Source organism: Salvelinus namaycush, unplaced genomic scaffold (assembly GCF_016432855.1).
Source record: "Salvelinus namaycush isolate Seneca unplaced genomic scaffold, SaNama_1.0 Scaffold2617, whole genome shotgun sequence".
Classification (NCBI taxonomy): domain Eukaryota; kingdom Metazoa; phylum Chordata; class Actinopteri; order Salmoniformes; family Salmonidae; genus Salvelinus; species Salvelinus namaycush.
In genome coordinates, this window is record NW_024059472.1 from 10392 (window position 1) to 35280 (window position 24889).

Sequence of the window (24889 nt, forward strand, 5' to 3'; positions counted from 1 at the left end):
ACTTTCCACACAGACCTAGCCAGGTCCCCTGTCACTTTCCACACAGACCTAGCCAGATCCCCTGTCACTTTCCACACAGACCTAGCCAGGTCCCCTGTCACTTTCCACACAGACCTAGCCAGATCCCGTCACTCAAGGAGCGCATTCGATGTTCCTGAACCATGAGACACTTGCGTTCAGTCTGCAAGATCAATGCAGAACATGCAACAATGTTGATGACAACAATGCTGTTTTCACTTTGCTTCTTAATATAACTCCACTAGCGTTCTATAATGACACTATTAGTTTGTGTTTCTTACATCAGCAAACAGCTAGTTTGTCTTTTCTTAGCGAGTTGCCCTAAATCTTGTGAGACGCTAATTGTTAGCCGCTAATGCTAATAGCTAGCTAATAAATGTACTAAGAGCAAACGTAGCTAATTTAATACAAGTTAATACAGCCTGATAATACCAGTGATGGTGTAGACCTAAATCAGCATGTTGTTTGTGCAACAGTATCTTCTAAACCAAAGAGGAATATGCAAAGCAAGAATATGTTAGCTACATAAAGTAGCTAAGAGAAAACATGCAATGTAGGCAAAGCTTATAGGGTCCCCTAGGAAACACGTTTCAACATTTAGTTCCTACCCTGTCGCAATAACTCCTCTCTAGCATTTAATTCGTTGTCATCTCAAACAACACTGTATTCAAAGTGCCCACTATTATATTATAACTATAGAATTAGAATAGTCATTCTATTTCCATGATTCCAACAGTTTTGCTCTAATTCGCAAGTCAAATCGCAATTGCAACATTTGGTTAAAAATAAATCCTAGATTATTTGCCCATATTGTGCAGCCTTACTTGGCAGTGTGGAATTATCTCAATTGAGCAGTGGTGTAAAGTACTTATGTAAAAATACTTTCAAGTACTACTTCAGTCGTTTTTTTTTGTGTGTCTGTACTTAACTTTACCATTTGTATTCACTAAACAGACAACATCCCTGGTCATCCCTACTGCCTCTTATCTGGAGGACTCACTAAACAGAGAACATCCCTGGTCGTCCCTACTGCCTCTTATCTGGAGGACTCACTAAACAGAGAACATCCCTGGTCGTCCCTACTGCCTCTGATCTGGAGGACTCACTAAACAGAGAACATCCCTGGTCATCCCTACTGCCTCTGATCTGGAGGACTCACTAAACAGAGAACATCCCTGGTCATCCCTACTGCCTCTGATCTGGAGGACTCACTAAACAGAGAACATCCCTGGTTATCCCTACTGCCTCTGATCTGGAGGACTCACTAAACAGAGAACATCCCTGGTCGTCCCTACTGCCTCTGATCTGGAGGACTCACTAAACAGAGAACATCCCTGGTCATCCCTACTGCCTCTGATCTGGAGGACTCACTAAACACAAACGCTTTGTTTGTAAATTATGTCTGAGTGTTGGAGTGTGCCCCTGGCTATCTGGCAATTAAAAAAAAAAAACATTTAATTGTACCGTATGGTTTGCTTAATATAAGAAATTTGAAATTATTTATACTTTTACTTTTGATACTTTAGTATATTTAAAACCAAATACTTTTAGACTTTTACTCAAGTAGTATTTTACTGGGTGACTTTCACTTTTACTTGAGTAATTTTCTATTAACATATCTTTACTTAAACTCAAGTATGACAATTGGAGACTTTTTCCACCACTGCAATTGAGAGGAAATGCAGAAATGATAGAAGTGCTGACATTTTTTTTTTCGGTTGAATTGAACAGTATAAACCAATCAGAATGGAGAAAGACTCATTGAAATCACTTAGAATGTATGTGTTGCCACCCTGGATCCCTCACTACTCATAAAGCACCCTGGGATCACTACTCACTACTCATAAAGCACAATGCCCAGTAGAGCTAACTGACTCAGCCTGCTCTGCCCTGTAGAGCTAACTGACTCAGCCTGCTCTGCCCTGTAGAGCTAACTGACTCAGCCTGCACTGCCCAGTAGAGCTAACTGACTCAGCCTGCACTGCCCAGTAGAGCTAACTGACTCAGCCTGCACTGCCCTGTAGAGCTAACTGACTCAGCCTGCACTGCCCAGTAGAGCTAACTGACTCAGCCTGCACTGCCCAGTAGAGCTAACTGACTCAGCCTGCACTGCCCAGTAGAGCTAACTGACTCAGCCTGCACTGCCCAGTAGAGCTAACTGACTCAGCCTGCACTGCCCAGTAGAGCTAACTGACTCAGCCTGCACTGCCCAGTAGAGCTAACTGACTCAGCCTGCACTGCCCAGTAGAGCTAACTGACTCAGCCTGCACTGCCCAGTAGAGCTAACTGACTCAGCCTGCACTGCCCTGTAGAGCTAACTGACTCAGCCTGCACTGCCCTGTAGAGCTAACTGACTCAGCCTGCACTGCCCAGTAGAGCTAACTGACTCAGCCTGCACTGCCCAGTAGAGCTAACTGACTCAGCCTGCACTGCCCTGTAGAGCTAACTGACTCAGCCTGCACTGCCCAGTAGAGCTAACTGACTCAGCCTGCACTGCCCAGTAGAGCTAACTGACTCAGCCTGCTCTGCCCTGTAGAGCTAACTGACTCAGCCTGCACTGCCCTGTAGAGCTAACTGACTCAGCCTGCACTGCACAGTAGAGCTAACTGACTCAGCCTGCACTGCCCAGTAGAGCTAACTGACTCAGCCTGCACTGCCCAGTAGAGCTAACTGACTCAGCCTGCTCTGCCCAGTAGAGCTAACTGACTCAGCCTGCACTGCCCTGTAGAGCTAACTGACTCAGCCTGCACTGCCCAGTAGAGCTAACTGACTCAGCCTGCACTGCCCAGTAGAGCTAACTGACTCAGCCTGCTCTGCCCAGTAGAGCTAACTGACTCAGCCTGCTCTGCCCAGTAGAGCTAACTGACTCAGCCTGCTCTGCCCAGTAGAGCTAACTGACTCAGCCTGCACTGCCCAGTAGAGCTAACTGACTCAGCCTGCACTGCCCAGTAGAGCTAACTGACTCAGCCTGCACTGCCCAGTAGAGCTAACTGACTCAGCCTGCACTGCCCAGTAGAGCTAACTGACTCAGCCTGCACTGCCCAGTAGAGCTAACTGACCCAGCCTGCACTGCCCTGTAGAGCTAACTGACTCAGCCTGCTCTGCCCTGTAGAGCTAACTGACTCAGCCTGCACTGCCCAGTAGAGCTAACTGACTCAGCCTGCACTGCCCAGTAGAGCTAACTGACTCAGCCTGCACTGCCCAGTAGAGCTAACTGACTCAGCCTGCACTGCCCTGTAGAGCTAACTGACCCAGCCTGCACTGCCCAGTAGAGCTAACTGACTCAGCCTGCTCTGCCCTGTAGAGCTAACTGACTCAGCCTGCACTGCTCAGTAGAGCTAACTGACTCAGCCTGCACTGCCCAGTAGAGCTAACTGACTCAGCCTGCACTGCCCTGTAGAGCTAACTGACTCAGCCTGCACTGCCCAGTAGAGCTAACTGACCCAGCCTGCACTGCCCAGTAGAGCTAACTGACCCAGCCTGCACTGCCCAGTAGAGCTAACTGACTCAGCCTGCACTGCCCAGTAGAGCTAACTGACTCAGCCTGCACTGCCCAGTAGAGCTAACTGACTCAGCCTGCTCTGCCCTGTAGAGCTAACTGACCCAGCCTGCACTGCCCTGTAGAGCTAACTGACTCAGCCTGCACTGCCCTGTAGAGCTAACTGACTCAGCCTGCACTGCCCTGTAGAGCTAACTGACTCAGCCTGCACTGCCCTGTAGAGCTAACTGACTCAGCCTGCACTGCCCAGTAGAGCTAACTGACCCAGCCTGCACTGCCCAGTAGAGCTAACTGACCCAGCCTGCACTGCCCAGTAGAGCTAACTGACTCAGCCTGCACTGCCCAGTAGAGCTAACTGACTCAGCCTGCACTGCCCAGTAGAGCTAACTGACTCAGCCTGCTCTGCCCTGTAGAGCTAACTGACCCAGCCTGCACTGCCCAGTAGAGCTAACTGACTCAGCCTGCACTGCCCAGTAGAGCTAACTGACTCAGCCTGCTCTGCCCTGTAGAGCTAACTGACTCAGCCTGCACTGCCCTGTAGAGCTAACTGACCCAGCCTGCACTGCCCTGTTGAGCTAACTGACTCAGCCTGCACTGCCCAGTAGAGCTAACTGACTCAGCCTGCACTGCCCAGTAGAGCTAACTGACTCAGCCTGCACTGCCCAGTAGAGCTAACTGACTCAGCCTGCACTGCCCAGTAGAGCTAACTGACTCAGCCTGCACTGCCCAGTAGAGCTAACTGACTCAGCCTGCACTGCCCAGTAGAGCTAACTGACTCAGCCTGCACTGCCCAGTAGAGCTAACTGACTCAGCCTGCACTGCCCAGTAGAGCTAACTGACTCAGCCTGCACTGCACAGTAGAGCTAACTGACCCAGCCTGCACTGCCCAGTAGAGCTAACTGACTCAGCCTGCACTGCCCAGTAGAGCTAACTGACTCAGCCTGCACTGCCCAGTAGAGCTAACTGACTCAGCCTGCTCTTCCCAGTAGAGCTAACTGACTCAGCCTGCACTGCCCAGTAGAGCTAACTGACTCAGCCTGCACTGCCCAGTAGAGCTAACTGACTCAGCCTGCACTGCCCTGTAGAGCTAACTGACCCAGCCTGCACTGCCCAGTAGAGCTAACTGACTCAGCCTGCACTGCCCAGTAGAGCTAACTGACTCAGCCTGCACTGCCCAGTAGAGCTAACTGACTCAGCCTGCACTGCCCTGTAGAGCTAACTGACTCAGCCTGCACTGCCCAGTAGAGCTAACTGACCCAGCCTGCACTGCCCAGTAGAGCTAACTGACTCAGCCTGCACTGCCCAGTAGAGCTAACTGACTCAGCCTGCACTGCCCTGTAGAGCTAACTGACTCAGCCTGCACTGCCCTGTAGAGCTAACTGACTCAGCCTGCACTGCCCAGTAGAGCTAACTGACTCAGCCTGCACTGCCCTGTAGAGCTAACTGACTCAGCCTGCACTGCCCAGTAGAGCTAACTGACTCAGCCTGCTCTGCCCTGTAGAGCTAACTGACTCAGCCTGCACTGCCCAGTAGAGCTAACTGACTCAGCCTGCACTGCCCTGTAGAGCTAACTGACTCAGCCTGCACTGCCCAGTAGAGCTAACTGACTCAGCCTGCACTGCCCAGTAGAGCTAACTGACTCAGCCTGCTCTGCCCTGTAGAGCTAACTGACTCAGCCTGCACTGCCCTGTAGAGCTAACTGACTCAGCCTGCACTGCCCAGTAGAGCTAACTGACTCAGCCTGCACTGCCCAGTAGAGCTAACTGACTCAGCCTGCACTGCCCAGTAGAGCTAACTGACCCAGCCTGCACTGCCCAGTAGAGCTAACTGACTCAGCCTGAACTGCCCAGTAGAGCTAACTGACTCAGCCTGCACTGCCCAGTAGAGCTAACTGACTCAGCCTGCACTGCCCTGTAGAGCTAACTGACTCAGCCTGCACTGCCCAGTAGAGCTAACTGACTCAGCCTGCTCTGCCCTGTAGAGCTAACTGACTCAGCCTGCACTGCCCAGTAGAGCTAACTGACTCAGCCTGCACTGCCCTGTAGAGCTTTCCAGTTGCGCCGTTCCAGCCATTATTATGAGCCGTCCTCCCTTCAACAGCCTCCACTGGTATAACTGTATGATGTTCATTCCCATACCAGCACATGGAATGAGGGGCGGTCAGAAACACAGGACTAAAATACAAGCTCACCAAAGAAACCAAAACCTTTTGTACATTCATCCCAGCAGTCCACAATTTAATTGAGAGAGACATAGAGAGAGAGAGAGAGAGAGAGAGAGAGAGAGAGAGAGAGAGAGAGACAGACATAGAGAGAGAAAGAGAGGGAGAGAGAGACAGACAGACATAGAGAGAGAATGAGGGAGAGAGAGACAGACAGACAGACAGACATAGAGAGAGAAAGAGAGAGAGACAGACAGACATAGAGAGAGAAAGAGAGGGAGAGAGAGAGACAGACAGACAGACAGACATAGAGAGAGAAAGAGAGGGAGAGAGAGACAGACAGACAGACAGACAGACATAGAGAGAGAAAGAGAGGGAGAGAGAGACAGACAGACATAGAGAGAGAAAGAGAGGGAGAGAGAGACAGACAGACATAGAGCGAGGGGAGAGAGAGAGACAGACAGACAGACATAGAGAGAGAAATAGAGGGAGAGAGAGACAGACAGACATAGAGAGAGACAGAGAGAGAGACAGACAGACATAGAGAGAGAAAGAGAGGGAGAGAGAGAGAGAGACAGACAGACAGACATAGAGAGAGAAAGAGAGGGAGAGAGAGACAGACAGACAGACAGACATCGAGAGAGAATAATAGAGAGAGAATAATGACATTTGTAATGTCTTTATTGTTTTGAAACTTCTGTATGTGTAATGTTTACTGTTAATTTGTATTGTTTGTTTCACTTTTGTGTATTGTCTACCTCACTTGCTTTGGCAATGTTAACACATGTTTCCCATGCCAATAAAGCCCCTTGAATTGAATTGAATTGAGAGAAAGAGAGGGAGAGAGAGACAGACAGACATAGAGAGAGAAAGAGAGGGAGAGAGAGACAGACAGACATAGAGAGAGAAAGAGAGGGAGAGAGAGAGAGACAGACAGACATAGAGAGAGAAAGAGAGGGAGAGAGAGAGAGAGAGAGAGAGAGACAGACATAGCGAGAGAAAGAGAGTGAGAGAGAGACAGACAGACATAGAGAGAGAGGGGAGAGAGAGAGAGAAGAGAGGGAAAGAGAGAAGTAAATCAAATACAATTTTATTGGTCACATACACGTGTTTAGCAGATGTTATTGCAGGTGTAGCGAAATGCTTGTGTTTCTAGCTCCGACAGTGCAGTAATATCTAACAAGTAATATCTAACAATTTCACAACATATACCCAATTCACATGAATTTAAGTAAAGGAATGGAATTAAGAATATATACATATTTGGATGGGCAATGTCAGTGCGGCAAAGACTAAGATACAGTAGAATAGTGTAGAATATAGCATATACATATGAGATGAGTAATGCAAAATATGTAAACATTATTAAAGTAACTACTGTTCCATTTCTTAAAGTGACCAGTAATTTCAAGTCTATGTACATAGGGCAGCAGCCTCTAATGTGTTAGTGATGGCTATTTAACAGTCTGTCCTTGAGATAGAAACATTTTTTCAGTCTCTCGGTCCCAGATTTGATGCACCTGTACTGACCTCGCCTTCTGGATGATAGCGGGGTGAACAGGCAGTGGCTCGGGTGGTTGTTGTCCTTGACGATCTTTTTGGCCTTCCTTTGACAACGGGTGGTGTAGGTGTCCTGGAGGGCAGACTATACCTGACAGGGAGAGAGGGCAAAGCGAGAGGGAGAGAGAGGGAACGAGCAAGAGACAGAGAGAGGGAGCGAGCGAGAGACATCGACAGAGACAGAGAGAGAGGGAGCGAGCGAGAGACAGAGACAGAGAGAGAGAGAGGGAACGAGCAAGAGACAGAGAGAGGGAGCGAGCGAGAGACATAGACAGAGACAGAGAGAGAGGGAGCGAGCGAGAGACAGAGACAGAGAGAGAGAGAGGGAGCGAGCGAGAGACATAGACAGAGACAGAGACAGAGAGAGAGGGAGCGAGCGAGAGACAGAGACAGAGAGTGAGAGACATAGACAGAGAGAGAGAGAGCGAGTGAGAGACATAGACAGAGAGAGAGAGAGAGAGAGAGAGACATAGACAGAGAGAGAGAGAGCGAGAGACACCCTGCCCCACAGGGCAGCCGTGGCCTGGACCAGGAAAAACTCCATGCCCCACAGGGCAGGGAGACTCCTGGGAAACGCACCCAGCTGGGGTGAGGGTGAAAATAGACATCCATGGGTGTAGGAGCTTTAATCTGGACAGCCGCAGTATGGTACGGCAGACTAATCTGAATGTTGGTCTTTACTGTCACCTCTGGTTGTTTCAGTCACTGCTGACCAATCCGTGCTGGTGAGAGACACCCTTTCATTTTACAATTGTGACTATAAAAATAAAGGGAAAATAACAATCATTATTTCAACAATAAAAAAATAACTTTAATGAACTTCAGAAGGATTTAATTGGCTATTTTAAAGCCATTGTGTTAGATTTGTGTCCGACTGTTTGAATTATGGTATTAATAGATCACACATCTCAGACCCAAATGGAACCAGAGGACACATCATTAACAGTTATCCAAACCCAGAACATGGTTATCCAAACCCAGAACACGGTTATCCAAACCCAGAACACGGTTATCCAAACCCAGAACACGGTCATCCAAACCCAGAACACGGTTATCCAAACCCAGAACACGGTTATCCAAACCCAGAACACGGTTATCCAAACCCAGAACAGGGTTATCCAAACCCAGAACAGGGTTATCCAAACCCAGAACACGGTTATCCAAACCCAGAACAGGGTTATCCAAACCCAGAACAGGGTTATCCAAACCCAGAACACGGTTATCCAAACCCAGAACAGGGTTATCCAAACCCAGAACACGGTTATCCAAACCCAGAACAGGGTTATCCAAACCCAGAACACGGTTATCCAAACCCAGAACACGGTTATCCAAACCCAGAACACGGTTATCCAAACCCAGAACAGGGTTATCCAAACCCAGAACACGGTTATCCAAACCCAGAACAGGGTTATCCAAACCCAGAACACGGTTATCCAAACCCAGAACATTAATTTGCCCTCAAAACTTTAGACAGATAGACCAACGTCTGAAACTAGCAACAGTCATTAAAATTGTTAAAACGTTTTTAAAACAATTCTGATAAATGCAACAGTTGGACAATAGATGAAGATACTCCAAACATTTATCAATTTCATCAGATGTTGACTGAATTATAGCGTATTAAAAAACGAAATATAGACCAACATAGCTAATGTAGCAGGTCAAAGCCGTGTTCTGTAAAAACCTTGGTAGAGCATGGGTGGAATAGGCATTGTGGTGCTCAAGGGAATTTCCTTTATTTTCCGGCTTCAGACCAATGCCTACTTCTCACTTAAAACATATATTTTTTTTTTAATTTCCGTGGTTTTCACACCCCGGATGGTGATTTTCTGTTAAAGGTAGAACATCTCCACATGCAAAGATAGATTTTTTTTGAGCAACCGAAAGTCTGTAATTGACAGTGTTATTGTAACCTGCTGCCTATGACAAAATGTCTGCGCCAGGGAAAGACATTGTATATTTTTTCCTAACGCTTAATGACCCTGTGTCACGCCCTGACCTTAGAGAGACTTTTTTATTTCTCTATTTGGTTAGGTCAGGGTATGATTTGGGTGGGCATTCTAGTTTTTCTATTTCTTTGTTGGCCGGGTATGGTTCTCAATCAGAGGCAGCTGTCTATCGTTGTCTCTGATTGGGAATCATACTTAGGCAGCCTGTTTTTCCACCCTAGTTTGTGGGATCTTGTTTTTGCACAGTAGCTGTCTAGCCCTGCAGAACTTTACGTTCGTTTATGTTTATATTTAGTTGTTTTTGTCGGTGTTTCAGTATTAAATATCATCACCTTCCACGCTGCGCTTTGGTCTCATTCAACGACGGACGTAACACCCTGTTAAAAATCCGGTATGCGGTCTCGGTAACAGCAGGAAGTCTCATGACCAGAGGCAGGAAGTGTGGTGTGTGTGTACCTCCAATGAAGGTGATTTGCTCAGTTGACATTGGTGTCCTATTGGCTGAGATATGACGGCAGGTAGATCTGAATTGAACATTGAGCTTCAACCATAGTCTATTATTGTTGGGTCGACCAGTGCAACAATAATAGAACATTTTACTGGCACAGACAAATAATGGAGTTTAGCTGGGAATTCAGGTATTCAATTTATTGTCAAATGTAACTATTTTTCTATATACATGTTCTAATTGTAACGGATTTCCTCTTCGTCTGAAGAGGAGTAGCATGGATCGGACCAATGTGCAGCGTGGTAAGTGTCCATAATGAGAAGTTTAATAAATCAAACTGAACAAAATAACAAAAGCACAAACAAACAACTGAAACAGTCCCGTATGGTGCAAACACTAACACAGGAAACAACCACCCACACAACACAATAGAAAACAGGCTACCTAAATATGGCTCCCAATCAGAGACAACGACTGACACCTGCCTCTGATTGAGAACCATACTAGGCCAAACACATAGAAATATAACAGAACAAAACATAGAAAAACAACAGAATGCCCACCCCAACTCACGCCCTGACCAACTAAAATAAAGACATAAAAAAGGAACTAAGGTCAGAACGTGACACTAATGGTATCAGGTATTTAAAAATATATATTTTGTGTTAAAATAAAGAACATTATATGTGCATCATTTGCATAAACACACTGGGTATATTTTCATATATGAATAAATCAACATAAAGGTTTTGGAATAGGGTCGCAGCCCCCAAAAACGTGTTCTGTCTAGGCATGTCTCATGAATTACGGTTGCATAATTCAACAAGTATATCAATAGCAGGATACTCTCAGATTAAAGATAAACAGTTTGGTTCTAGATTATACCTAGCTATGCGTACTTTAGATCGTTTGTCAGATCAGACATAATATCACTACAGAGTGTTCATTTTAGGAAGTGGCTTTCATTTCAGCTCATCTAGTTTGTAAACATTTCAACTGTATTAAAGTATAACTTGAACAACCAATCAAAAATAATGGTCTCTTTCCCGGACGAAGCTTTACGGTCTTTGTAGATGCAACAGAAAGACGATGTATTCCAATGAGCCCATTTCAGCCATTAATAACACGTCGTGTTTGACAGGTCATTACAAACATTTCCGAAGGTCGCAACGTTAACGGGAAGAAACGAAAGGCACAAGCAAGAGTTTGAAAGAGTCGCAGATCAGACAAAGCAGTTAGATTAACAAGAATTTAAGCTTTTAAATTATATAAGCTACTTGTATGTTCATAAATGTTTAATATTACGATTATTTATTTGAATTGCGCGCCTTCTCCAATTTCACCGGATGTTGTCCAGTATCCCTAAGAAGTTTTAACGGGAAGAAACGACAGGCACAAGCAAGAGTATGAAAGAGTCTGTTGATAAAACGTTACAGGAGAACTGAGACCAAGTTGAGACGCTGGACAAGGTGGATAAGGTATAGTAAAGGCAGTTTATTCAGAGGTAAAGATATCTGGGAAAGCGTGCTGCACGGCCTCGTTCGTCTAGCTCGTAAGGAACTGTCGGAAGAGAGAGGCCTAAACATGGAGTGCAGTTACATTTTATACAGTAAATGACGTAGGTAGTTTCTGGTAGTCTGTGCTTCTGGTTGGTCGCTGTGAGTTGAGGGCGGTCCCCTCCAGGCTGGTATCAATGTCCCATTGGTTCTTGGCAGTGTTCTTTGTCCTTGGAACCCAGCCCCGACAGAGGGTTTTGGGTGTGTAATGTGTGTGCGTTCGTGGAGTGACATTCCTATGTGTTTCTGCCGTCACGAGATAAGAGGAGACAGTAACCAGCATTTATTGTCTTGGGGCTAGGGGGTTTCCCGACTGGAGGGATGTGAGCAATCACTCCAGTCAGGAACAGTTTTATTGCTCCATATCTGTTTTTGTGCAGTCTGCAGTTTTATGACGTGCATCAGCAGTTTTGGTGCTTTAGAAATGGGGTGTGTTTGAACAACATATCATGTTTATGAAAGAAGTAGTTATAACAAGTTTTAACTGTGTGATGTTATTAATCAAAATATCATTTATTACAAGTCGCAGGAGTAAAATGAAAGCAAATCGATCCAGCGAGATTTAAGTGACAAGTGGGTTTTGCACCCCTCAAACACAGGAAATAGACGGCTCGAAAAGACAGATCGTCAGGTGTGCGATTATCCTATTCCCTATATAGTGCCCTCTATGTGCCAAGCCAGTCCTCCTTCCTTACTAAATACTTCTCCCCCCTCAAACCAGTCCTGCTTCCTTACTAAATACTGCTCCCCCTCAAACCAGTCCTGCTTCCTTACTAAATACTGCTCCCCCTCAAACCAGTCCTGCTTCCTTACTAAATACTGCTCCCCCTCAAACCAGTCCTGCTTCCTTACTAAATACTGCTCCCCCTCAAACCAGTCCTGCTTCCTTACTAAATACTGCTCCCCCTCAAACCAGTCCTGCTTCCTTACTAAATACTGCTCCCCCCTCAAACCAGTCCTGCTTCCTTACTAAATACTGCTCCCCCTCAAACCAGTCCTGCTTCCTTACTAAATACTGCTCCCCCCTCAAACCAGTCCTGCTTCCTTACTAAATACTGCTCCCCCCTCAAACCAGTCCTGCTTCCTTACTAAATACTGCTCCCCCCTCAAACCAGTCCTGCTTCCTTACTAAATACTGCTCCCCCCTCAAACCAGTCCTGCTTCCTTACTAAATACTGCTCCCCCCTCAAACCAGTCCTGCTTCCTTACTAAATACTGCTCCCCCCTCAAACCAGTCCTGCTTCCTTACTAAATACTGCTCCCCCTCAAACCAGTCCTGCTTCCTTACTAAATACTGCTCCCCCCTCAAACCAGTCCTGCTTCCTTACTAAATACTGCTCCCCCCTCAAACCAGTCCTGCTTCCTTACTAAATACTGCTCCCCCCTCAAACCAGTCCTCCTTCCTTACTAAATACTGCTCCCCCCTCAAACCAGTCCTCCTTCCTTACTAAATACTGCTCCCCCCTCAAACCAGTCCTGCTTCCTTACTAAATACTGCTCCCCCCTCAAACCAGTCCTGCTTCCTTACTAAATACTGCTCCACCCTCAAACCAGTCCTGCTTCCTTACTAAATACTGCCCCCCCCTCAAACCAGTCCTGCTTCCTTACTAAATACTGCTCCACCCTCCACCCAGCCTGTAACGTTACAAAATGTGGAAAAAGTCAAGGTTTGACTACTTTCCGAATGCACTGCATACACAGCACCACTCAAAGACTGGAATTTGATACTCCTGGTATTGGATATGATTGAAAAATAATCTCAAAGACATTCATACCTGAACTGTACCTTTATTTGCCAAGGTAGAGTACATGATCAGTGAATATATTACATGTACAAGCTAGAATGTGGGGATCTCATGCATGGTAATAACTACATGTATATACGACTTGCAACCTCGGCACAAAGTTATATATTCTACTCAATCCATAGGCTTCATTAATGTCATTCAGGCTGTTTTGAAGTTGATACAACTGGCTATGATAGCTGAGGTTCATAGCTAGGTTCTGAACTAATATGTATACCAAACGTTTTAGGGTCTATACTATATATATATACAGGGTCAGTTCAGTACCATATTAACAATGTACAGGGATACTGGAGTGATGGAGGTAGATATGTATAGGGTTAGGGGACTATATACAGGGTCAGTACCATATTAACAATGTACAGGGATACTGGAGTGATGGAGGTAGATCTGTATAGGGGTAAGGTGACTATATACAGGGTCAGTACCATATTAACAATGTACAGGGATACTGGAGTGATGGAGGTAGATATGTATAGGGTTAGGGGACTATATACAGGGTCAGTACCATATTAACAATGTACAGGGATACTGGAGTGATGGAGGTAGATATGTATAGGGGTAAGGTGACTATATACAGGGTCAGTACCATATTAACAATGTGCAGGGATACTGGAGTGATGGAGGTAGATATGTATAGGGGTAATCATACTATATACAGGGTCAGTTCAGTACCATATTAACAATGTGCAGGGATACTGGAGTGACGGAGGTAGATATGTATAGTGGAAGGTGACAGGGATACTGGAGTGATGGAGGTAGATATGTATAGGGGGGAGGAGACAGGGATACTGGAGGGATGGAGGTAGATATGTATAGGGGGAAGGGGACAGGGATACTGGAGTGATGGAGGTAGATATGTATAGGGGGAAGGAGACAGGGATACTGGAGTGATGGAGGTAGATATGTATAGGGGTAAGGTGACTATATACAGGGTCAGTACCATATTAACAATGTGCAGGGATACTGGAGTGATGGAGGTAGATATGTATAGGGGTAAGGTGACTATATACAGGGTCAGTACCATATTAACAATGTGCAGGGATACTGGAGTGATGGAGGTAGATATGTATAGGGGGAAGGTGACTAGGCATCAGGATATATAATGAACAGAGTAGCAGCAACGTAAATTATGATTATATGTGAGTGTGTGTGTGTAGAGTCAGTATAAATGTGTGTGTGTGTTATAGTGTAGGTGTGTGTGAGTGTGTTATGTGTGTGTCACTGTGTAGAGTCCTGTGAGTGAACATAGAGACAGTGTAAATACTAGGGTCAGCTCAGAGTCTGCGTGGCCATTCTGTTAGCTATTTAGAAGTGTTATGGCATGGGGATAGAAGCTGTTCAGGAGCCTGTTAGGTGTCAGACCTGATGCACCGGCACCTTGCCTTGCAGAAGCAGAGAGAACAGTCTATGGCATGGGGATAGAAGCTGTCCAGGAGCCTGTAGGTGTCAGACCTGACGCACCGGCACCTTGCCTTGCAGAAGCAGAGAGAACATTCTATGGCTTGAGTGCTTCTGTTATGGGGAAAAGTCCACAGGGAAACTGACATTAAATGTCAAGAATTATACATTGTTTGGCCATCAAGTAGGCCAATTAATTTCTATGCCATTGTAGGCTACTTGCAGCCTACCATTTCACCCAATAAATATGTTGAAATTAATGGTTTACCCGATTATGGAAGAAAATACCCTCATTTGTATAATTTCAAGAGCTGAAGTACAGAGCCAAAACATCAAGAAATGTGTCACAGTCCCAATACTTTTGGAGTTCACTGTAGCTCCATTCTTGTCTATTTTATTTATCCTGTGTTACTATTTTATTGTATTATTCTTTTAAAAACTCTGCATCTTTGGGAAGTGCTCGTAAGCAAGCATTTCACGGTAAAAAAAAAATCTACACAAGTTGTATTTGGCGCATTTGGACCAATACAATTTGATTTGATGTTCGAATCTCAAGTGCGCGAAATACGTCATCAATTTTGGAGGCACCAGGCGTGTCCAACAGCGTGAGAAAACTCTTCTCCAAACGGAGACCCTTGAAGCAAAATTACAGTTTTGTAGCTTACATTTTAACATTTCATACGAAACTGTAAATAACATATCCGGTCAAGGCTACGTATCGAATTTTAAATCAGTGTTGCAATCTGTGACCTCTTGATGCGCAACATTGTTTCCAATCATTGACCACAAGAATAATCGCCAACGGTTTGTTGGATCGAAAGATTTCACAACCATTTCGACGACAGGTAGATTTATCAGGAGAAGTAATCAGATGATTTAATGACTGTATGAGAGATTTGTCAGCAAAACAGATAAGTTACCCGTAGTTGAACTTTAAACTGAGACCAGGAAATTGAATGGAGGAAGATTTGTTTCTTTATTCTCTAAATACAGTATGTCCACCACGATGCATGTATATTCAACATAACTCACAAATAAAACTATGATCTGTGAATATATTTAAATATTTAGTCAAATAAAACCATAATCCCAAACAAATATCACAAATTTAACCATTAACCATGAATATGTAAAACATATATTTCACAAGTATTCACCATAAATCACAAATAAATTCATAATCTGTAAATATTCTACATAGCTCACAAATACAACTACGATTTGAACAAATGTTGAACAATTTGTGTGCAAATGTTTAGAAATCTCTTAACGTTTACATCTGTGGAATGTGCATTTGCGCATTCAAAAAGTGTTTGTGGATCTGTATTCTGTGTTTATAGAATTTTGAGAATTATTTTCCGCCTGTCGATGTATTACAATTTACACATGTGGTTTCAGATGAGTCATAAAGTTGTTCTTCATTAGTTAAATATTCTAGCTAAAAAGTGTTCTCACAAGACATGGCTGAATGAGACACTGCTTCACTCTGCACTTCCCCTGACACAAAGATTATCCAAATGAATGGAGATAGCAGACTCATCCGAAGCCACATTTGTGGATTGTAATACATCGACCACATTTGTGGATTGTAATACATCGACCACATGTGTAGATTGTAATACATCGACCACATTTGTGGATTGTAATACATCGACCACATTTGTGGATTGTAATACATCGACCACATTTGTGGATTGTAATACATCGACCACATGTGTAGATTGTAATACATCGACCACATTTGTGGATTGTAATACATCGACCACATTTGTGGATTGTAATACATAGACCACATTTGTGGATTGTAATACATCGACCACATTTGTGGATTGTAATACATCGACCACATTTGTGGATTGTAATACATAGACCACATTTGTGGATTGTAATACATAGACCACATGTGTAGATTGTAATACATCGACCGGCGGAAAATAATTCTCAAAATTCTGTAAACACAGAATACAGATCCACAAACACTTTTTGAATGTGCAAATGCACATTCCACAGATGTAAACGTTAAGAGATTTCTGAACATTTGCTCACAAATTGTTCTACATTTGTTAAAATCGTAGTTTTATTTGTGAGCTATGTAGAATATTTACAGATTATGAATTTATTTGTGATTTATGGTGAATACTTGTGAAATATTTTTTACATATTCACAGATTAGGGTTTAATTTGTGATTTTTATTTTATTTTATTGAGGATTTTTATTTTATTTAAGAAATATTTTTTAAATATATTCACAGATCATTGTTTTATTTGTGAGTTATGTTGAATATACACACAGATCGTGGTGGACATACTGAATAAAGAAAACAAATCTCACTCCATAGACCTTGTACCTTGACACCTCCCGGGAACACGTCCTGTTTGTGCACCGCTGGATATGTACTGTTCAAGTAATCTTTGAGGTGTAGGATGAGGAAGCCTATTTAACCTGAGTGCGTTTTTAAAACTTTGATCAAAACCTTGTCTTGAAAGATATGAAGAGGAGACTTCTGCTCGTGTCCAACTCAACCCTGCACGGGGGAGGATATCTGGAACATTGTCAACAGCAGATCAAAGACTTTTTCGGAAAGTAAGTATCTAAATCCACCAACTAATACTGACCTTCAAAGTGCCTGGACTACTCTAAAAAATCACACCCCTAAAGACTATGGAAGGAATGCTGGTGTACGGTACACTCACAATCTGACCCTCCTTTACTGTAACTACTTATACATGTCTCTAACTACTTAATAACTACTTATACATGTCTCTAACTACTTGTACATGTATCTAACTACTTAAACATGTCTCTAACTACTTAATAACTACTTATACATGTCTCTAACTACTTGTACATGTATCTAACTACTTAAACATGTCTCTAACTACTTAATAACTACTTATACATGTCTCTAACTACTTATACATGTCTCTAACTACTTAATAACTACTTATACATGTCTCTAACTACTTATACATGTCTCTAACTACTTAATAACTACTTATACATGTCTCTAACTACTTATACATGTCTCTAACTACTTATACATGTATCTAACTACTTAAACATGTCTCTAACTACTTAATAACTACTTATACATGTCTCTAACTACTTATACATGTCTCTAACTACTTATACATGTCTCTAACTACTTAATAACTACTTATACATGTCTCTAACTACTTATACATGTCTCTAACTACTTATACATGTCTCTAACTACTTAATAACTACTTATACATGTCTCTAACTACTTAATAACTACTTATACATGTCTCTAACTACTTATACATGTCTCTAACTACTTATACATGTCTCTAACTACTTAATAACTACTTATACATGTCTCTAACTACTTATACATGTATCTAACTACTTAATAACTACTTATACATGTCTCTAACTACTTATACATGTCTCTAACTACTTAATAACTACTTGTACATGTATCTAACTACTTGTACATGTCTCTACCTACTTGTACATGTATCTAACTACTTAAACATGTCTCTAACTACTTAATAACTACTTATACATGTCTCTAACTACTTATACATGTCTCTACTTATACATGTCTCTAACTACTTGTACATGTCTCTAACTACTTAATAACTACTTAAACATGTCTCTAACTACTTAATAACTACTTAAACATGTCTCTAACTACTTGTACATGTCTCTAACTACTTAATAACTACTTAAACATGTCTCTAACTACTTAATAACTACTTAAACATGTCTCTAACTACTTGTACATGTCTCTAACTACTTAATAACTACTTAAACATGTCTCTAACTACTTAATAACTACTTAAACATGTCTCTAACTACTTGTACATGTCTCTAACTACTTAATAACTACTTAAACATGTCTCTAACTACTTAATAACTACTTAAACATGGCTCTAACTACTTGTACATGTCTCTAACTACTTATACATGTCTCTAACTACTTAATAACTACTTATACATGTCTCTAACTACTTATACATGTATCTAACTACTTAATAACTACTTATACATGTCTCTAACTACTTAAACATGTCTAACTACTTAAACATGTCTAACTACTTAAACATGTCTCTAACTACTTGTACATGTCTCTAACTACTTATACATGTCTCTAACTACTTATACATGTCTCTAACTACTTATACATGTCTCTAACTACTTATACATGTCTCTAACTACTTAAACATGTCTCTACTTATACATGTCTCTAACTACTTAAACATGTCTCTAACTACTTAATAACTACTTATACATGTCTCTAACTACTTATACATGTCTCTAACTACTTAATAACTACTTATACATGTCTCTAACTACTTATACATGTCTCTAACTACTTAATAACTACTTATACATGTCTCTAACTACTTATACATGTCTCTAACTACTTATACATGTATCTAACTACTTAATAACTACTTAAACATGTCCCTAACTACTTATACATGTCACTAACTACTTAATAACTACTTAAACATGTCTCTAACTACTTATACATGTCTCTACTTATACATGTCTCTAACTACTTGTACATGTCTCTAACTACTTAATAACTACTTAAACATGTCTAACTACTTATACATGTCTCTAACTACTTAAACATGTCTCTAACTACTTCAACATGTCTCTAACTACTTCAACATGTCTCTAACTACTTCAACATGTCTCTAACTACTTCAACATGTCTAACTACTTATACATGTCTCTAACTACTTAAACATGTCTCTAACTACTTATACATGTCTCTAACTACTTATACATGTCTCTAACTACTTACTAACTACTTAAACATGTCTCTAACTACTTATACATGTCTCTAACTACTTAAACATGTCTCTAACTAAGTCTCTAACTACTTAATAACTACTTAAACATGTCTCTAACTACTTAATAACTACTTAAACATGTCTCTAACTACTTATACATGTCTCTAACTACTTAAACATGTCTCTAACTAAGTCTCTAACTACTTAATAACTACTTAAACATGTCTCTAACTACTTAATAACTACTTAAACATGTCTCTAACTACTTAATAACTACTTAAACATGTCTCTAACTACTTATACATGTCCCTAACTACTTAAACATGTCTCTAACTACTTATACATGTCTCTAACTACTTATACATGTCTCTAACTACTTAAACATGTCTCTAACTACTTATACATGTCCCTAACTACTTAAACATGTCTCTAACTACTTATACATGTCTCTAACTACTTATACATGTCTCTAACTACTTAATAACTACTTAAACATGTCTCTAACTACTTAAACATGTATCTAACTACTTAAACATGTCTCTAACTACTTATACATGTCTCTAACTACTTATACATGTCTCTAACTACTTAAACATGTCTCTAACTACTTAAATATGTCTCTAACTAAGTCTCTAACTACTTAATAACTACTTAAACATGTCCCTAACTACTTAAACATGTCTCTAACTACTTAAACATGTCTCTAACTACTTAAACATGTCTCTAACTAAGTCTCTAACTACTTAATAACTACTTAAACATGTCCCTAACTACTTAAACATGTCTCTAACTACTTAATAACTACTTAAACATGTCCCTAACTACTTAAACATGTCTCTAACTACTTATACATGTCTCTAACTACGTATACATGTCTCTAACTACTTATACATGTCTCTAACTACTTAAACATGTCTCTAACTACTTATACATGTCTCTAACTACTTAAACATGTCTCTAACTACTTATACATGTCTCTAACTACTTAAACATGTCTCTAACTACTTAATAACTACTTAAACATGTCCCTAACTACTTAAACATGTCTCTAACTACTTAATAACTACTTAAACATGTCCTTAACTACTTAATAACTACTTAAACATGTCTCTAACTACTTATACATGTCTCTAACTACTTATACATGTCTCTAACTACTTATACATGTCTCTAACTACTTAATAACTACTTATACATGTCTCTAACTACTTATACATGTCTCTACTTATACATGTCTCTAACTACTTGTACATGTCTCTAACTACTTAATAACTACTTATACATGTCTCTAACTACTTATACATGTCTCTAACTACTTAATAACTACTTAAACATGTCTCTAACTACTTATACATGTCTCTAACTACTTAAACATGTCTCTAACTACTTAATAACTACTTAAACATGTCCCTAACTACTTAATAACTACTTAAACATGTCTCTAACTACTTATACATGTCTCTAACTACTTATACATGTCTCTAACTACTTATACATGTCTCTAACTACTTAATAACTACTTATACATGTCTCTAACTACTTATACATGAGACATGGATTGTGTATGTTTGACATTTAGAGGTGAATGGCAAGACCAAAGATTTAAGTGCCTTTGAACGGGTTATAGTAGTAGGTGCCAGGCACACCGGTTTGTGTCGAGAACTGCAACACTGCTGGGTTTTTCAAGCTCAACAGTTGCCGGTGTGTATTAAGAATGGTCCGCCACCCAAAGGATCTCCAGCCAACTCGACACAACTGTGAGAAGCATTGGAGTCAACATGGACCAGCATCCCTGTTGGAAACGCTTTCGACACCTTGTAGAGTCCATGTCCCGATGAATTGAGGCTGTTCTGAGGGCAGAAAGGGAGGTTACAACTCAATACTAGGAAGGTGTTCCTAATGTTTCGTATAGTCAGTGTATAACCTAACCGTGTAATGTATTTCTTGCAGAGGTGTGACGAGGATCTTATTCATCCCCTATGCACTGTGTGATAGAGATGGCTACGCAAAGACTGCCAGGGACAAGTTCAACAGTCTGGGTACGTCTTTTACACTGGTCCATTCCCTTACACAGCCCTACTGCTGTGTGTCTGGAATATCTCAGGCCCAATCCCAAATCAATCAAATATCTCTGGCCCAATCCCAAATCAATCAAATATCTCTGGCCCAATCCCAAATCAATCAAATATCTCAGGCCCAGTCCCAAATTAATCAAATAACTGGCCCAGTCCCAAATTAATCAATTAACTCTGGCCCAATCCCAAATTAATCAATTAACTCTGGCCCAATCCCAAATTAATCAATTAACTCTGGCCCAGTCCCAAATCAATCAAATAACTCTGGCCCAATCCCAAATCAATCAAATATCTCAGGCCCAGTCCCAAATCAATCCCTAGACCCTATGCTTTATGCTCTTGTGGAGATCTGAGAGGACTTAATGGATATAAGCACATTTCGCTTAACACTTGTCAAACCCTCTCTCTCTTAGACGTTATCAGGTGCAGTGGGCGTAGTACGGACTAGGGTGTCGATGTGAGACAGGTTTGTCGGTCGTTCTAATGTGAGTGTTGTCTGTTCGTCTGACAGGTTACGAGGTGGACAGCATACACGAGGCCTCTGACCCAGTGGAAGCTGTAAGGAATGCTCAGGGCATATTCATAGGTGAGGAGTGGACCTTGAGCTCAGACGTTAGCACCTCATAGGGCCTCTCAAATATGAAATACCAAAACCATAGGCGTCATTGAAGGAATGCTATTGTGCACATGTACTGCAAGAGTTCAAGTAAATCCACTTCCACACCAGTACACAGATTGACTACGTGTTAAGAAGTTAGCAGGATAGTATACAGTGTAATAAAGTCATAACCGCTGTTCTCTTCATAGGCGGTGGCAACACGTTCCGTCTGCTGAAATGTCTCTACGACAACAGTGTGCTGTCTGAGATCAACAAGAGAGTTCTGCAGGTCAGACTGATATATGTTCTTGTTTGAGCAGTGTTCCCCAAAAAAAACCTGTCCTCAGGTACTACAGCTGGTCCACTCTGATAGCCTATATTCCAGAACTGGCACACCTGGATGGCTGGGAGTAGTTTAGGAGTTTTGGAAAACACTGTGCCAGATTTAAACTGCCATTTCACAATATTTACAGTTCACTCCTGCATGTATAAATACTGTTCTTACTGTCAGCTGATATAGCCAATAGAGAGAGCCCCATGAGTGGAATAAATAACTGAATGATTGTATATCCTGTTTACTCTTATGCCCCAGAAAGGTGAGCCCACATGGGCTCAAGGGCCGGTACTAACTTCTCCACCACCTACCCCTACAGTAACCCTACAGTAACCCCTACAGTAACCCTACAATAACCCCTACAGTAACCCTACAGTAACCCCTACAGTAACCCCTACAGTAACCCCTACAGTAACCCTACAGTAACCCTACAGTAACCCTACAGTAACCCCTACAGTAACCCTACAGTAACCCTACAGTAACCCTACAGTAACCCCTACAGTAACCCCTACAGTAACCCTACAGTAACCCCTACAGTAACCCTACAGTAACCCCTACAGTAACCCTACAGTAACCCTACAGTAACCCCTACAGTAACCCTACAGTAACCCCTACAGTAACCCCTACAGTAACCCCTACAGTACCCCTACAGTAACCCCTACAGTAACCCCTACAGTAACCCTACAGTAACCCTACCTACAATAACCCCTACAGTAAACCCCTAACAATAACCCCTACAGTAACCCTACATACCCTACAGTAACCCTACAGTAACCCCTACAGTAACCCTACAGTAACCTACAGTAACCCCTACAGTAACCCCTACAGTAACCCTACAGTAACCCTACAGTAACCCTACAGTAACCCCTACAGTAACCCTACAGTAACCCCTACAGTAACCCTACAGTAACCCCTACAGTAACCCTACAGTAACCCCTACAGTAACCCCTACAGTAACCCCTACAGTAACCCCTACAGTAACCCTACAGTAACCCCTACAGTAACCCTACAGTAACCCCTACAGTAACCCTACAGTAACCCCTACAATAACCCCTACAGTAACCCCTACAGTAACCCCTACAGTAACCCCTACAATAACCCTACAGTAACCCTACAGTAACCCCTACAGTAACCCCTACAGTAACCCTACAGTAACCCCTACAGTAACCTAACCCTACAGTAACCCCTACAGTAACCCTACAGTAACCCTACAGTAACCCTACAGTAACCTCTACAGTAACCCTACAGTAACCCTACAGTAACCCCTACAGTAACCCTACAGTAACCCTACAGTAACCCTACAGTAACCCCTACAGTAACCCTACAGTAACCCTACAGTAACCCCTACAGTAACCCTACAGTAACCCTACAGTAACCCTACAGTAACCCTACAGTAACCCCTACAGTAACCCTACAGTAACCCTACAGTAACCCTACAGTAACCCTACAGTAACCCCTACAGTAACCCCTACAGTAACCCTACAGTAACCCTACAGTAACCCCTACAGTAACCCCTACAGTAACCCTACAGTAACCCTAACCCTACAGTAACCCCTACAGTAACCCTACAGTAACCCTACAGTAACCCTACAGTAACCCCTACAGTAACCCCTACAGTAACCCTACAGTAACCCCTACAGTAACCCCTACAGTAACCCTACAGTAACCCCTACAGTAACCCCTACATAAACCCTACAGTAACCCTACAATAACCCTACAGTAACCCCTACAGTAACCCTACAGTAACCCCTACAGTAACCCTACAGTAACCCCTACAGTAACCCTACAGTAACCCTACAGTAACCCCTACAGATACCCCTACAGTAACCCTCATACCCTTAGTAACCCCTACAAGTAACCCCTGACAGTAACCCTACGTAACCCTACAAGTAACCCCTACAGTAACCCCTACAGTAACCCTACAGTACCCCTACAGTCCTACAGTACCTACAGTAACCACCTACAGTAACCCTACAGTAACCCATACCATGTAACCCTACAGTAAACCCCTACAGTAACCCCTAGCAGTAACCCCTACAGTAACCCCTACAGTAACCCCCTACAGTAACCCCTACAGTAACCCGCTACAGTAACACCTACAGTAACCCTACCCTACAGTAAACCCCTTACAGTAACCCTACAGTAACCCTACAGTAACCCCTACAGTAACCCTACAGTAACCCCTACAGTAACCCCTACAGTAACCCTACAGTAACCCCTACAGTAACCCCTACAGTAACCCTACAGTAACCCTACAGTAACCCCTACAGTAACCCTACAGTAACCCCTACAGTAACCCTACAGTAACCCTACAGTAACCCTACAGTAACCCTACAGTAACCCCTACAGTAACCCCTACAGTAACCCTAACCCTACAGTAACCCTACAGTAACCCCTACAGTAACCCTACAGTAACCCTACAGTAACCCCTACAGTAACCCTAACCCTACAGTAACCCTACAGTAACCCTACAGTAACCCTACAGTAACCCTACAGTAACCCTACAGTAACCCTACAGTAACCCTACAGTAACCCTACAGTAACCCTACAGTAACCCTACAGTAACTCTACAGTAACTCTACAGTAACCCTACAGTAACTCTACAGTAACCCTACAGTAACTCTACAGTAACCCTACAGTAACTCTACAGTAACCCTAACTCTACAGTAACTCTACAGTAACTCTACAGTAACCCTACAGTAACCCTTACAG

The 24889-nt window shown here is 42.4% G+C and overlaps 1 protein-coding gene across 1 annotated transcript; it reads left to right on the top strand.

Annotated features, from left to right (window-relative positions):
• Positions 1-16802: 16802 nt before the first annotated feature.
• On the top strand, positions 16803-22132 carry si:dkey-69o16.5 (uncharacterized protein LOC100149419 homolog; the record flags this gene model as incomplete). Its single annotated transcript, XM_038984730.1, has 4 exons — positions 16803-16981; positions 21121-21209; positions 21757-21831; positions 22053-22132. Coding segments are annotated over exons 1-4 (339 nt in total), but the record flags the coding sequence as incomplete, so codon positions are not given.
• Between the last annotated feature and the right edge of the window lie 2757 nt (positions 22133-24889).